The 15,261-nt window shown below is 58.3% G+C and overlaps 1 protein-coding gene across 10 annotated transcripts in view; it reads right to left on the bottom strand.

Annotated features, from left to right (window-relative positions):
• The window catches only part of Adgrb2 (adhesion G protein-coupled receptor B2), a 35,392-nt gene extending 20,477 nt beyond the window's left edge, over positions 1-14,915 (bottom strand). For 8 of the 10 annotated variants that reach the window (XM_046469429.2, XM_046469431.2, XM_046469432.2 and 5 more), the window contains exons 1-2: positions 14,786-14,915; positions 7,333-8,146 (exon numbers count right to left, since the gene is read on the bottom strand). In XM_046469429.2, the coding sequence (XP_046325385.1) occupies positions 7,333-8,131 (799 nt within the window). In that variant the 5' untranslated portion in view covers positions 8,132-8,146; positions 14,786-14,915. Of the gene's footprint in view, positions 1-7,332; positions 8,147-14,785 lie in introns of those variants that run through there. The other 2 variants (XM_058570949.1, XM_046469439.2) reach the window with 2 other exon arrangements.
• Between the last annotated feature and the right edge of the window lie 346 nt (positions 14,916-15,261).

Below are 15,261 nucleotides of genomic sequence, written 5' to 3'. Positions count from 1 at the left end.
TCAGCCTGTGACCATGTGGCACCCTCCTCTCATTCGGCTCCTGTTAGGTATCCCGCCCTTCACCAGATCTAGATGTCACCCCTTCCACAGCCCACTGAACTAGGACATGCCAGAGACCAGCCTCACCTGCCTGTCACGATGTGCCCTGCTCCCTGTGGCCTTCATGTCCTCCACTCCCAACCACTTGCTGATCAGCCCCATGATATGCCCAGAAGTAGGACTGGTGGTTTCCAGAATTTACCCTATTTGAAAACTGCCCCAGGCCCAGGGTTTGGGTCCCTCTCCCAGCCGTTGGGGCTGGGTCAGAGATGGGAAGGCACAATCCAGGCCTACACAGACTGGCTCCCCCGACCCGCCACCCCAGCTCCCTCAGCTGAAGCCAGCAATTTACTCCCCCACAGGGGAAAGCCAGTTCTCCCTCAAGGGGAAGAAGACAGATAAGACCAGGTGGCATCTGCTGCAACAAACACTCATTCACACATATGCACAGGCCCCAGGCAACTCGGCCTGGATCGGGATGAGCCTGTGGAGGAGCTAAGGCAGGCAGAGTCCCAGAGGACAAGCAGGACCCAGCAGGGTATGAGCACCCAAGGGCCCTGAGTGGCCCACCTAGCCCCTCTGCTCGGCAGGCTCGCTGGACCAGGGCCCTGGCGCTCACAGACCTGCAATCTATCAGCCGCCCCCACAGCTGCCAGGCCTAGGCCCAGGCCCAGGCCCAGGCGGATCCACTGCCTGGGACACGTGTCCTTATTTGACACTTGACACCCTCTTTTGTTGTTTTGGATAAGGTAACATTGATTAAACAACTCCGGGTGCCAGTCACCACGCACGCACCGGCACCCTGTCTCGTCCTCGTGAGAAGCAGTGCCGCCATTTCACTCAGGAGGAACAAGGCACAGGGTCTCACATGGGGGAGAGGCGGGGTGGGCTTGCACCCGGGCTTGCGACTCTGCAGGCCTGACCGGCTCTGACTGACCAACACAGCTCGTCTTGAGCTCCCACCCCACTGGACCCTGGTCCTTGCCTCCATTACCCTGCTTTCATACAGTTTCTAATTTTTCCTCTGTGCATCTGCTCCCCTCTCTTCCCACATGAGCCTGAATCTCTTCTGTGGCCTAAAATGATCCTCTGGGATCCCAGCCTTGGCCACAAGACTTCCCTGCTGAGGAGCATTCAGTGGCTCCCTGCTGCTACAGCCAGCAGCCACCCTCCAGCCCTTGTCCTCCCCTGTCTGCCAGGCACCAGGCACTCTGCAAGGCCGTGTGGACAGGGGAGGGCAGACTGGAGCCACACAGAAGTCTGGGTATGCTGACCCCCTCTTCTGTGGCCTCGTCCCCAGTTTGGCTCCTGTGACAGCTCTACATATCCTGGGTTCCTCCCTGAGGGAGGGCCTCCATCTCCAGTGCCCCTCTTGCACAGAGGACCTAGATTCTGGGCGGCCAGGCATGATACATCCGTGGCCAGATATTCCTGGGGATTCCTCCACCCCAGCCAACAGGGGCCACCCTCGACTCACCACTGGTATCAGCAGGCAGGGTGTGCAGGCTCTTTGCCACTTGAGCAGGACAGTGGATACCTGTCATGCTGTGCTCCCCACAACTCCATGCAGTCCAGCCCCCTCAGCCTCCCATGTCATGAATGTGTTAAAAATAACCACAATAATCACCACTTCCACGGGAAGAGAGCGTGGCGATTTACGAAGCACCACTCCCTTCCCAAGGCTCTTCACATCCTCCCTGAGGCTGGCCACAGAGCCCTGCGCGTGCACCAACCGGTCCCCTGAAACACGGCTCTGCTGTGTCCCTCTATGGCTCCCCAGCGCCAGCAGGGCACCTTGTACCTCACGGTGCATCAGAATCCCAGGGGTACAATGGGAGAGGGAGGGAGGTGGCTTTTGAAATCTCCAGGCTCCCCCGCTGCAGTCTAGTGTAACTGGGAATCCCTGCGAGACCAGGCACCCAGCCAGAAAACCAGTCCCCTTCCAACGACTCTTCTTCTTCGGGCCATGAACCTACCCCCAGCCCCCCACCAGGGCTGGCTGGGTCACTGCCACCTCCCCCATGTGGCCAGAAGCCCCTGGAGAACAGGGACCATCTGACTCAGTCTGCCTCCTCCACAGTGCCCAGTTTTCTCTCACTGCCTCAAGCCCCAGGTCACCAGGATGCGGTCCCAGTGTCTTGAGATGGCAGTCCTAGCCTTTGGCCCTGTCTCCAGCACTCGGGATGTCACCCAGCAACTCGTCTTCTTATAGCTCCTACCCGCAAGTTTGGTACCCCCACACTCTTGCGCAGGCTGTCTCCTCTGCCTCTAAGCCCTCCAGAGTGAGGCTTCCCGAAGCCTGGGGCGGGGACGTGGAACGGCTTACACGCGAGCCATAAAGATACGCCATATCCAGACTGGGGAAGTTAGCCCCTTCCCAGGTCTCTGAATCAGGGTGACAAGTGGCTGATCTGTCTGGATGGTGGGGTTTGTGCCTGTTGTCCAGATGTAATAAATAGTGCCCACCCCTTCCATCAAACCCTCAGGTATCCCAGCTGAGATGACATGTTATACCGGCACCTTGATTCTAGTCCTTCCAACTCCACGACAGATAAAGTCTCTGTGTAATCCCAGACTCTCACACGTCCCCACCCCGTGCGAATTTCTCTAACAAATGGAAAGTCAAACAGCCAGCTAAAATTGAATAACTCTCTTTGTTTTTCACTGTGGTTGCTTCTTTGGTTATCTTCTATTTCAGATAAGTGATTCTCTTTCCATTAACGATATGAAATTTCTTTTTAATATGTTAAATTTACAAAGTAATTAAATTTAAGGAGAAATGTCACAGGCTAGTGAGTTCCTATTCATTCCTCAAAACCCACCTCAAAGTCACCTCCTGTAGACTGCCTTCTCGCCCCTTTGGGGCCCAGTCCCCCACTGATCCTCCCTTGACATCTGGCCCATGAACTGTTGGACCTATTACACTAAATGATGATGACACAGCATCCATTTGTCAGGGATCTACCATGTGCCAAGTGCTGGGGTTCACATGTCTCCCAAGGCTTTGTGTGTTGATGTTTAATCCAGATTGGGAGGTTGTAAGAAGATGGAAACTTAATCTCACTATGGTGTTCAGAGGTGGGACCTTTAGGAGGTGATTTGGGTTAGGAAAGGCCATCAGGGTGAAGCCCCCAGGATTGAATCTTGGTGGCTTTCTATACCTGTGCACACCCTGTCTCTTGCCATGTGATACCCTGCACTACCTAGGGACTCTGCCAGCCAGATGTCCATCACCAGATGTAAGCCCTTGACCTTGGAACAGAACTGTGAGCCAAAAACCTCTTTTCTTTCCAGCTTACCCATTCCCTGGTATTGTGTCATTAGCAACAGAAGACAGACCGGGACAGCCACACACTGTGCTAAGCACTCCCCACGCTCCCAAGTGTAATTCTCCCCATTCCACTATTCCTGATGGCGGAATGCCTCTCACTATCCCCATTTTACAGGTGGTGAAATATAACTTGCCCGTGGACACACAGCAAGGCCGTGGTGAGGTCAGGAATTGAACCCAGGGCTGGGCCACTTCAAATCTGTGTACACTAGTGGTCATTCCACTGCACTGCAGGGCTTAAAGTGTGCCTCCATGCTGATCAAGACATGACCACGTGTGTGAGGACTGGCTGGAACTCAGTCCCCACTGAGAGGCCTGGGGGAGTCTGAGCTGCACTGCTCGTTCTCAGGTAGAACGCAGTGCTCGGGTGGCACACACCTGGGCAAACAGGACCTTCCAGGAAACACCGCTGCCACCATGTGCTAGGCCTCCCCCACCCTGTCCTGAGAGGGGGCCTGTCTCCTCACTATCAGGCCTGTCCCCTGAATAGGCAGGGGACCCCACCTCCTGCACCAGACCAGACTGGCCAAAAGGAGCAATGGAACCTGTCCTGGAGGGGACAGTAGTTGAGCTGAGCTTAAAGGATGAGGCATTCTGGAAAACTAAGGGCAGAGGGCACTCCAGGGTGGGGAACAGCCCCAGAAAAGGCAAGGAGACTGGAAAGCAGGGGGCTCAGGGGACAAGGAGGAGTGTCAGGTTGGAAGGGTAGGAGAGTACAGGGAAGGCTGGGTCCAGGATGGGGCTAAAACATCTGGCTGAGCAGAGCTCTGGCAGAGCTGGGAAGGTCTGGAATGCTGGACCAGGGAAGTGATGCACAGAGAACGGGGGATCCTGACGTCCCAAGGCGAGTAGCACCTTGTCCAGGTCACACACCAACAGAGGCAGAGTAGGGGTCAGAACCCACTCTTACCTCCTAGGAGACCCCAGGCTCACCTGACAACCACACCTCAAGAATAGAACCTGGAGATGGAGCAGATGGGCCAGCAGCACCCAGTCACGGATGGGAGGGTGCCCCAAGGGGACAGAGAGGACAGCTGAAGAAGAAAGGGAGGCACATGGGGGCTCTTCCTCCAAGTGTCATTCAGCACAGCCATCCCCAGGAGCTGGTACCTCCTCAAGCCTGGAACGGAACTACAGGCTGGTGGCCAGTCCTCAGGAGCTGGACTCCGCAGCTGGTGCCACCTCTGTGGGGTGCCACCTCTGTGACCCGCCTTCCAGCCTCAGCCTCAGCCAGCCTCTGTGCCAGTGCTGCGCGAGCTCCTTCCTGCCTGCCTTCCTTTTCTCCCTTTCCCCACACTTAACAGATTGCGGCAGCAAGATGGCACAAATTTATGGCTCAACTCACCAAAAATAACAAGAGATCTATCAAAGGCAGTTTGCGTGAAATTAACAGGCGCCTGTACCCTCTTGTCAAACGCACTCAGCTCTGAGGAGGGCCAAGGCACCTCACTCGGTTACTGCCCGTAGTCCCCAGCCTCTTTGCTCTTTCAGTACCAACCCAAGCTCACCCTCCGTGGTCTTGCTATTGAGCAGCTCCCAGGTGTGCCAGGTAGGTAAACCCAGCTCCTCTGCCCCTGGCTGGAAGAGGGGTAGCGTGAAGGTCTCACTCTTTCTGTCACCACCGTTCCCACAAGTCTCACTATCTGGCAGCTCCATGAGCCAGCCCACTCTCAGGGAGCTTCGTAAAAGACATGGATGGAGGATGTGGAGAGGGTCCAAGGGCTTGGCAAAGGTGGCACTGCCACCAACACAGAATCCTCCAGGTCCTGAGATTGCCTCAGACCTGCAGACACACCCTGACATGGGCAACAAACTGAGTCATGTGCCTGCCATCTCTCGCATCAGGAAGGTTGGACAGGAGGGAGGAGGTGGCAGAGCGGAAGAGCCTCCTGCTTGCAGGGGAGAGGAAGGGGCTAAGCCAGCCAGCTCTTGGTACCAGGGTGCAATTTGAGGTCACTTATGCCGGCTGATGCCACTTTGTCCCATGCCAACTCCTGAGAGGAGCCCTCCTTAAAAGCAACCACATGGAGACATGCCAAGTAGGACGGGGAAAGAGCACAGGTCAGGCTTGGGAACAGCTTGGAGCACCAGCTCAGGGCTCCCTGCTCAGAGATGACACCAGGCCTCATGCCCAAGAGCAATCAGCCATCTAGTCTCCATCTACCTCCAGTCCCCAAGGTCCCTGCAGAGGCTCTGATGATGGCCTTCCCACCACCAGCCCTTCTGACCCCTCGTGGTACCCCAGTTTCCAACCAACTCCTGCCTCCGGCTTTAACCAAACCCAGCTGGCGGCTCCTGGCTCAGGCTCCACATGGCAGCCTGCCCAGAGGTGCCTGCCCATGAGGGCAGAGCCTTGCTTCATCCACTGCAGACCACTGGACCAGTGGACCACAGGGAAAGGCAGACAAAAGAACCTGCCCTCTGCCAAACAGAATGGGGAAGGCCCCCAAGAGTGACGGGCAGTGGCGGCCACTCAGGAAGAGCCATAAACCTCCTGATATACGCCTAGCGCTCTCCACCGATGTTCGACAAAGAAGCAAAATTCAATTTCTTCCTGCAGGCACTAAATCCCAGGCCAGCCTCCAGGGCCTGTAACCTGCCCACAGCCTGGCTGTCACTCGGACGGCTTCATCGACTGCTGTTAAGAGGCCAAGCTGGCCTGGGAAAGGCCACAGCAAGGCCACTGGGCACTCACCATTCATGGGCATGATGCCAAATGTCTCATGGGGTAACCAAGAAGTCCCCCTTCCAAAGCACTGGGAGAGGCTACTGTCATTATAACACCTCCTCTAACTAATTCAGGGATATCTCCCCATTTTACAGACAAAAAAACTGATGCCTTTGTTACTCAAGGCAAGAGTTAAAAGCAGTGCTCAGCTCCAGGATTCTAGCCTCCAAAGCAGGGATAGGGACAGGCCACACCCTCCAATCCTCCCTGCAGCCCTCACATGAAGCCCCTGACCCCTCATGAAACCCAGATGCCCCTCCTGACTTCCACCCTTGTATCCCCTCGTAGGTAGACCAGCACTTGTTATCCAAATGGGGAAACTGAGGCTCAGGGTGGCGAGGGGCACCCTCTATGGGGACCAGCTCCCAGATTTGCCTCCCTCCCGCCCCCATGTCCTTGACCCCTGTTCCCTGCCAGGCCCCCTGACCAGTCCCCAGCACAGCACTGTTCAGCAGGCATGCAGGATCCAGACAAGGGGCTTGAGGATTTTGAAGCTTCAGGAAGCAGGTCAGTGGTCATGGCCATAGGAGCTGGGGTGGTGCGGGAGCAGGCAGGACTCAAGGGCTTGCAGAGCTTTTGCCCAGTCAGCAGGAAGTTCCAGCAGCTGGTGGTCCCCGTCCCAGAAGGCATGGGCCCACAAGGGGAGAGGGGATGCTGGGAGCAGAGCCAGCCCTGCCCTCTAAGGCAGCCTGGAAGCTCAGACCTCTTCACCCAGGCACACTCTTCCTCGTTTCCTTCTGCCCTGACCCTGGGACACTGCCAAAAACCACTGACCCGTGTGGGCAGGAGTATATCTCTGCTCCCTGCCTACTCCAGCCTTCAGGCAAACTTGTCAACTTGCGGTGCCAGGGCCTGCCACGGCCACTCCGAGCTTGGGGCCTGGAATGCCCTCACTACTCTTTTGCCATCTCCCCCCACTTGTCCCTTGGGTTTCTGTTCCTGCTCCACTTCCTTTAGGAAGCCGCCCCTGGCTGCCCAGCTAGGGGGGTCCCTTCCTGGGTTCCAATATCAGTGCACTGTCTCATCTGTACTCTTCATCCACCGAGATTGCACACTCTTCCAGACTGAGGTCTGACCCTGATCCATTCTGATGACCCCAACATCCAGACAAGGCTGAGCAAAGGTAACATCTGTGAATGACTGCACAAATGGCCTGGGATCTGCCAGGATGAACACTAACAGACACCATAAGCACCCTAGGCACCCCATCCCATCAGCCCTTGCTCAGACTCACCATATCTCATCTCGGTGGTGAATAGGTCATTGCTGCTTCCCGAGTGCAAGTCGGCCTCGGCAGGTGGGGCTGGGCCCCCAGGCACCAGAGCATTGGACAGGGTGTGGGCAGCAGGAGGACCAGGAGGCGTGGTCGTGCTGGGGCCAGCCCCCGCCTCCCCAGGGCAGCTGCAGCCTGGCTGGGCAAAGCCACAGGCCCTGCCTGCAGCACGGCCACACTCCTCACTCCAGCGGCAGAGCACACCGCAGGTGAACTGGCTGGAGTTGTTGTTGTTGATGAGCAAGACCTCAACAAAGCGGAAAGCCAGGGCGGCGGGCGCCAGCAGGCGCGGGGCCTCGGAGGGCTCTGCTGACAGGCACAGCTGCACGAAGTTCTTGTCGAAGTGCAGGAAGGTGAAGGGGCCTGAGCCACCACACAGCTCCAACCCCGCAGCTGCCTCCTCCTCCTCCTCTGGCCGCCCCACCTCTGACTCTGCCTGGGCCACCACCTCCTCAGGGCTAGGCCGCAGGCATGTAAAGTTGACCAGATAGTGGTCCAGGGGCAGCAGGCGGGGGGCAAAGTGGGCGCACACCTGCTCCTGGCGGTTGAAGCGCAGGTAGAGGGAGTACTTGGTGGGGTCAGGGTTCTCCAGGGTCCAGGAGCAGCCCGAGGCGATGGTGGGAAAGAGGTCCTGCAGCGAGAAGGCCCCGTAGAGTACACCCGAGGCCAGGGCGGAGCAGGCACTGGGGGCAGGGTCGAAGGCGGTGGCCAGGCGCAGGGACAGAATCACAGACAGTAAGAGGGGACAGGCTGGGGTCATCCTATGTCCCTTGCCCTGTGGAAAAAGACAAAGGTCAGTGGGTCCCCACATAGCCGGCTCTGAACCTCCCTGGCCATCGAACACAGAGGGCATCTGGTCAATCACTCAGGTCCACCTGTGTGATCTCAGAAAAGGGACTTGACCTCTCTGAGCCTCAGTTTCCTTACCTGTAGAATGGAGTGGTGGCAGTACCTACCTCACAGGTTTCCTACAAGGGTGAAGTAAGATAGATGAGGGTGGGCTCAGGAGAATGTTGGGACCTTGTTAGACCTTAACACCTAAGGCTTTAGTGTTGTCACTGTCATCCTACGGTTCCTCCCATGGGGCTCATCAACCACAAGCATCTGGGCCAGACGTTGGGCTCCAGCGCTATCCCCACCACCGAACCTTTATCCCCCATGACTGTTGCTCTCAGTCACAGCGTGTCGTGATCAGCTGTGAGGAGTGTCATGCGTAATCCAACAGTAATTGTCAAAGTGCTGATGTTTGACAACGATTTGCTTTTTTATAAAAATCAGAGCAATTCAAGGTTATTCCCGGAACGATGTCATTCTCACTCGTGCTTCACTGAGTGGGAAGAAAGGGGTGGAGTTAGCCAATATGCAGGGGCCATGCCCAACCCAGCCAAGCCCATGGGAGGCAGTGTGAACATCAAGCATGTCACTGTTGTGGGTTTCCTGGTTGGAACATTGCAGACAGACATCCCGCAAGGGCATGCTAGGCTTGAGGCACAGCACAACCAGCCACCTACTGACCAGGCAAGCCTCAGTTTCTTCATCTGCACAATGGGCACAGGAATTCCCCTCTAGCCTCTCTCTTCCTCTCCTGTTCCATGGGATTATCCTCCAAGGCTTGGCAAAGGACTGCTACCCCTGTTAAAGCCACCAGCTCACCATGACCCCTATCCTTTGCTGTTTCCCTGGGGTTCACCTCATAGTCTTCAATCTCCTGAGTGGGGACCAGAGTTTATAGACTTGTACCTTCCCTTAAAGGGCTGCACTAAGTTGAGCTGCCAGCAGGTGGGACTGTACTCTAGGCTCAGGATGATGTCCAGGACCCTATCCCAGGGCAGTCAGGCCAGAGGGGATAGGAGCTGAGCAGGAGAGAGATGCAGGTGCCCTCCCACCCACCAGGCCAGGCTGAACCACTGCCCACAGTCTCCCAGGCTCCTCCCCACTGACCGGCAAATGCAGCCTGGAGTGAGGTCTGAATCTGCCTCATTTCCAGGCCTACCCCACAAGTGACCCACAGAGCTCCCTCTTCCCAGCCACAGCACAGCTCAGAGCCCTGAATGGGTCCCTAGAGCCCAGCTCTTCCACATCAAAGGAGAAAAGATGAGGCTTGGAAAAGGAAGGCCACCTGCTCAAGATGACACAAGAATGGGCCAGCTGGGCCTGGAATCCAGGACCTGAGGCTCCAGCCCTTATTTCTCCCACCAGGAGTCCCTTGCTCCTTCCCTTTGCTTGTGGCTCACAATTCAAGCCAAATGGACAAGCTATGCACTCTGGGAACTGAGTGGCAGGCATAGGATAATACACAGGTATGGGAGATTTTCCCAAGACACAGCTGCTCCCTGGGGACAGATTTCCCCTTGGCAGTTCTAAGCAGTAGGAGGGGGCGGGCAGCAATTATCATTCCACCCCTTGCTGCAGCATCCACGACACTCCTCCATGCCCCAGATCCCCACATGCTGCTCCTCTGAGCCAGGCCTAAGCCCAGTCACAAACACAAACAAGCACCTGCCCCTCCCCAGCCATGCAGGAGGTGGGAGGAGGGTGGTGGAGGCCAGCTTAGGGCACTGAGGAGGAGCAGCACCACCCTCCTCCAAAGGCCACCAGCAACCAGAACAGTCTGGGGTCTCCCCAACACTCCTCATCAGAGCTTTAAAAAAAGGGGAACCATGACCTTCCCTATCCCACATCACGCCTGTCCCAAACTGTTCAACCCACCCAGCATACTGTGGCACCAGCAAAGTCAGCGGCTGATGATGAGTGACATCCAATCCCCCCTACTGCCCCCAATTATTTTTAAGCAGGCTGCAAAATTCAGGCCATGGCTACAGCTCAGCAGAGAAGAGGTGGGGGCTCATTATAACTGACCTCCCCTCTCCCTCAGGGCAGGGAACCTTCCCCACTCCATACCCGCAACTTAGCAGACGTGAGCTTGAACATCCTTGTGCCCTAAAGACACACACAAAAGCATGCAAGCACAGGCATATGTGCTGTAATGGATGAGCACACACAGACATACACAGATTGGTGAAAACCACAGATGCGTGATCTCACACTTCACAGGAGTGCCCACACATGTGCCAATGTAGAGACACACACCTGCACACATAAAGAGAGATGTACACATACTCCCAAGTGTGAACACACACAGGTTCAGCATATGACAGATAAGGATCAGGTGGGATCTGCCCCTCCCTGTGTCTCTGAAGCCTGGTACCTCTGCTGCCGCCAACCCATCAGGAAGCATGAGATCCACACCTCCAGAGCCACCGCCTGGCTTCTTCAGAACGGAGCCACCTGTAAACGCTGCCCAAGCCTCCTCATCCACTAAGTCTCCTTCCAGCATTTTGAGACCTCACCCTGGGTGTGCATGACCCTCATCCTGCTGCGGGGGTTGGGGGTGCTCAGCTGGCTTCTTATATGTCTCTTCCCACCCCTCAAAATAAGACAAAGATCCAATTCCAAGTTGAGTCAAAGACAGCCATTGATTCACTGAAGACCCTCCAGGATGTGTGTGTGTGGCAAGGGCCTGACCTGGGGCAACTGGCCCAGAGTCCTCCCCCTAAGCCACCCCCAGAAGGGAGTTCCCTTCCTGCCCCACCCCCATTCTCAAAACCTCACAGAAGCGCCCTTCTTGCCTGCTGAGGTCCAAGTCACAGCCTCTGGGAAGGCTCACTGGGTTGAACCCTAACAGTGGCTTTGCCAACTTTGAGCCCAGGAAGACAACAAACACCGAAGGCACAAGAGCTAGAGAGGAGAAGCAGGGAAGGAAGAACTTCCTGAGGTCAGAGGAGGCTGATGGAAAGAGTCAAAAGGCCTCCTCCTTTGGGACCTCTCAGGGCTGACATGGGTGAAGAGTTACCTGCAGCAATCTCAATCTCAAGAACCCTGTCCTCCAGTTCAGGAACCCCAGCAAGCTCCAGAATCCCACTCTGTCCTAGTACACTCAGGTCCCCTTCCTCTCAGACCCCACAGGCCCGCCCAGCCTTAGATTCCCCTTCTGTACCAAAAAAGGAATCCAAGGCTTCGCAACAGCTTTAAATGGCCAAGATAAGGCTGGGGCCGGAGGGGGGGTGTTGCATAAAGCGGCAGGGAAGGGGCGCCTCGGGGTCACGGCCGGTGTCGGGGATCCCCGAGATTGACTTGGGTCTGCCAGGCCAGTTGCGAACGGGGACGCTGGGCTGCCGGGAGCCCCAAGCCCTGGCCGCGGGTGCGGGGGGGGGGGGGGGGGGGGGCACGGCGACGCACACATCCGTCGCGTTTATCCACCTGGCAGCTCCAATTCGCCCGCCCGTCACTCACCCTCCGCCTCCCTTGCTCTCGCTGCCCGGCCGAGCCCGGGCCACTACGCAGGCGGGGACCCCCATTCGGGTCCTCTGCCCAAGCACCGACCGGAGGGCAGAGTGCTCAGGGACTCCTTTCCCGAAGCTGTGGCACACAGGAAGGCGCGCACCCGCCATCCTGCCTTGGAGCTGGTGGGCGGGACCGCGGGGAGCTGGTGCCCTCGGTGCGGCCCTCTGCCCTGACTGACACCGAGGGTCGCTCCGCACCACTCTCGGGCTCCGCCTGCCACGAGGAGCGGGACTCCAGTGGGGAGCCTCCTGAACGCCTTAAGGAGATTTTGAAAGGCAAACTGACCGAGGGGACGAGGGGCGGCCGAGACGGGGGGGGGGGGGGGGGGGGGGGGGGAGTGCTGCACGACGGCAGGGGAGGGGGCGGTGACTCAGCCGCCCTCCGCCCGCCTCCCCGGAACTTTGCAGCAGCTGGAGCCGCGGTTGCTACAGGAACCGAAAGCTTTTGTTCCCTGTGTCAGGGCTGCCCCGGCGGGCGGGTGGCTGGGAGGCTGCCACTCCCCGTGGGACCCAGGTCCGACCACACTGCCCAGAGGCCTTCCAGTGGAGCAGAACGCCACGGGTTCGCCCCCCGCCACGGGTTCGCCCCCCTCCGTCCCTCCTTTTCCCTTGCCGGTTGTTCACTGTGCACTCAGGCCAAAGCCAGGTCTCTTCAAACTCCTTGAACCCTCAGGCCAGGTCGTTCCCTAACTCCGGCCTGCGATGCTAACTGCCCTGCAAAGTTCCTGGTGGTGTCTGATCGCCTTGGAGGAAGTAGAGGCTCCTGTTAGCCCCAGAGTGGCAGATTTCCCACAGTGGGCCTTTGGGAGTCCTGATGGGTTTCTTCTCTGTACTGATGCCACCTTCCCAGCCTTTACACTTGAACCTAGACCTCAGAGACCTTGGCCTGGTGTTCATGTTTGCCTCTATGGCCAGAGCTGATGCCAGAGAGATCCAGTGGAATGCTGCAGAACTACTGAGGAGAGATGGGTAACTAACAGTCACAGGCCCCATGGATTCATAGCGGGTGGAGGGTGTTGCTGAAGGTGTTTTCTGTCTTTATTATCCTGGGGATTGGAGTGAAGACAAACCGCCCAACACACCTACCATTATTAATTGATAGGTGCCAGACACTATACGAACAATCTAATTTCATTCTCTCAACAAGTATATGAGAACGTGAACACTGACCCATTTTACAGAGGGTCAACTGAGGTTCAGAAAGGTTTAATAGCTTGCCCAGGTCACATAGCTTTTGAACCCAAGTCAGCCATCTGACCAAAAGCCAAGTTCCTAACTACTTTCTCAGCTTCATGACATGGGGATTGAGAGGTAGAGAAGGGAGCAGACACCATCTAGGACCGCCCTTTGTATTAGGGAAGTGCCCATGGGGCAAACCTCCCTACCCCCACCCCAACCCCACACAAACACCAGTCCCTTTCTGAAAAATGACAGGGGAAGAGCATCAGGGAGGAGGAACACAGGCTAAGCAGGGCAGGAGAGGAGAAGACCCCTTGCCTTATCTCGGCACACACTTCCTCATCTCCCAACCACCTTCACCAGGACATACCCTGTGCAGTGCCCACACTGACTCCCACCCCTGTGGCAGTGCAGCTCTGGACGCTCCCCAGATGCCTACCCTGTCCCAGGGTCAGGTGGATTCCCCAAAGCCTACTCCGTGCCCAAATCAGACAGAGCCCACCTTTGCCTCTACCCCACCCCTGGGGAGTGTCATGAGGTAGACGGACAGAATATCCCTGGAGACCCCTGTTTAAGCCCACACAAGCCCATCCAGACAGTCCTGAAGCCAAGGGCCAGTCCAGCCAGTCTGTGCTTGACGTTCAAGGGGCTCCTGACTTGATGCTGGGATGAACCCGCCACCCCTCCCCATCCTCAAAGCATAGAACCTGACAACAGGAGTGTTTGGTCAGCGCTAGCACCAGGGGATACCCAGCATTGCCCACCACTCTTATCCCCAGGGACTTCCCAGAGCCAGTCCTGCAGCCGCTGTAATGCTCTGGCTGCGGAAACCCGGGGTTGCCCGCGGGAGGAGAAGGGGCGGCGGGTCCTGGGCTGCGGGCAGGGGGCGCCAGAGGACGCCAAGGGGCCCGGCCGGCAGCTGGCGAGGCGGGCAGGCGGGCAGCATCTCTGGGCCCAGGCGCCCCTCCCCCCGCGGCCAACAGACCCGGTCGCCCGCTCTGCATCGGCCGCGACGCGGAGGACTTCCCGCGGCTGTGCTCTCCCCGACCGAGCCCATTGCGGGAGTGGCCACCAACTTCACAGCCTACAATCCACAAATCATGCCGGCCCCCGGGGTTGCGGGAGGGTGCGTCTGGTGCCCGGCTCTTTGCCCAGCATTAAGAGAAGAGGGATGAGGGGTCCGGCCAAAGATGAACACGGGAGTCAGGAATGCCGGTCCAGTTGAGATCTCGGCCAGAGGGAAAGGTCTTGGGGAAAACATGGGGGACACAGCCCCAGTTCCAGGCTGGGGGGGAGGGGACTTGCAGCAGAGATTGGCGAGGGAAGGAGGGACTCTGGGCAGATATGGGGGAGGGGGCACTCGGGACAGAAATAGAGGGGAAGCATGGTCAGGGTACAGGAACCACTCTCGCCAGAGATGAAGTGGAGGAGAGGACCAGGGTCCGGCATCCAGACTAGGAGGGGAGTTGGAGGGGGGAGACAGTGGAGCTGCAGGTTGGTGAGAGGGGTTCTAATCAAGATGAGGGGGCGCGCTGCCCGGATCGGGGCCGAGACAGGGAAAGACTCGAGACAGCGATGTGGGGACTGTCTGGGTCAGGATTCTAAAGGCGGGGCGGGGGGAGGGAGTTTAACATAGACCATAAAGGGTCGATCCCGGCTGGGGGAGGGGGTCAGAAAAAGGACTCACCAGAAATGAAGGGGGCCTAGACCCCAGGCTTGGGAGTTCCCAAAAAGACGGGTGGGTGAGCGTTGAATAGACTCTCGGGCGGAGGGAGAATTCAGCCGAGATGGGTTTAGAAAAGCGCCCCGAGTGCGGGCTGGTGCGGAAACTCAGTACCGCGCCGAGAGGGTTCGGTGCGGGGCCGGGTGAGGGTCTGGGGCCGAACACTCACCTGGGCGCTGTCAGCAGCAGGAGCGGGGGCCAGCGCTGGCGGCGGAGGCGGCCACGGGGCGCAAGTTTGCCATCCCTAAGGCAGGGGCCGGGCCGGGCGCAGGGCAGCTCGCTGCAGCCGCGCGGAGGGCCGGGACTCCCGCTCCGCGGAGCCGCGGGTGCAGAAAGGCGCCGTGGAACAGCGCGGGGCGGGCGGGCGGGCGACGGGCCGGGCGCGGGCTCCTGCCGCCGCCACCGCCGCCTCCTCGCCGCGCCGCCCCCCGTTCCCCCGCCCCGAGCACCGCCCGCGCCGCGCGCCGCCTCCTATTCGCGGGCGGCGGCCGCAGCCCCAAGCTCTAAAAACCCATGCCGCATCCTCTTCGGTCTCCGAGCGCCGCCGCTGCCGCCGCCAACGAACCGGATTCCTCCGGCCGCTCCGGCCGCTGCCCGCAGCGCGCGCCGGGCCGAGTGACGGCCGAGACGGGACGCGGCGCCTGC

Source organism: Marmota monax, unplaced genomic scaffold (assembly GCF_021218885.2).
Source record: "Marmota monax isolate L192 unplaced genomic scaffold, Marmota_monax_Labrador192_F-V1.1 WCK01_AAM20220418_F8-fsc00008, whole genome shotgun sequence".
In the NCBI taxonomy this organism is placed as follows: domain Eukaryota; kingdom Metazoa; phylum Chordata; class Mammalia; order Rodentia; family Sciuridae; genus Marmota; species Marmota monax.
This window is presented reverse-complemented; position numbering and strand designations above follow the sequence as displayed.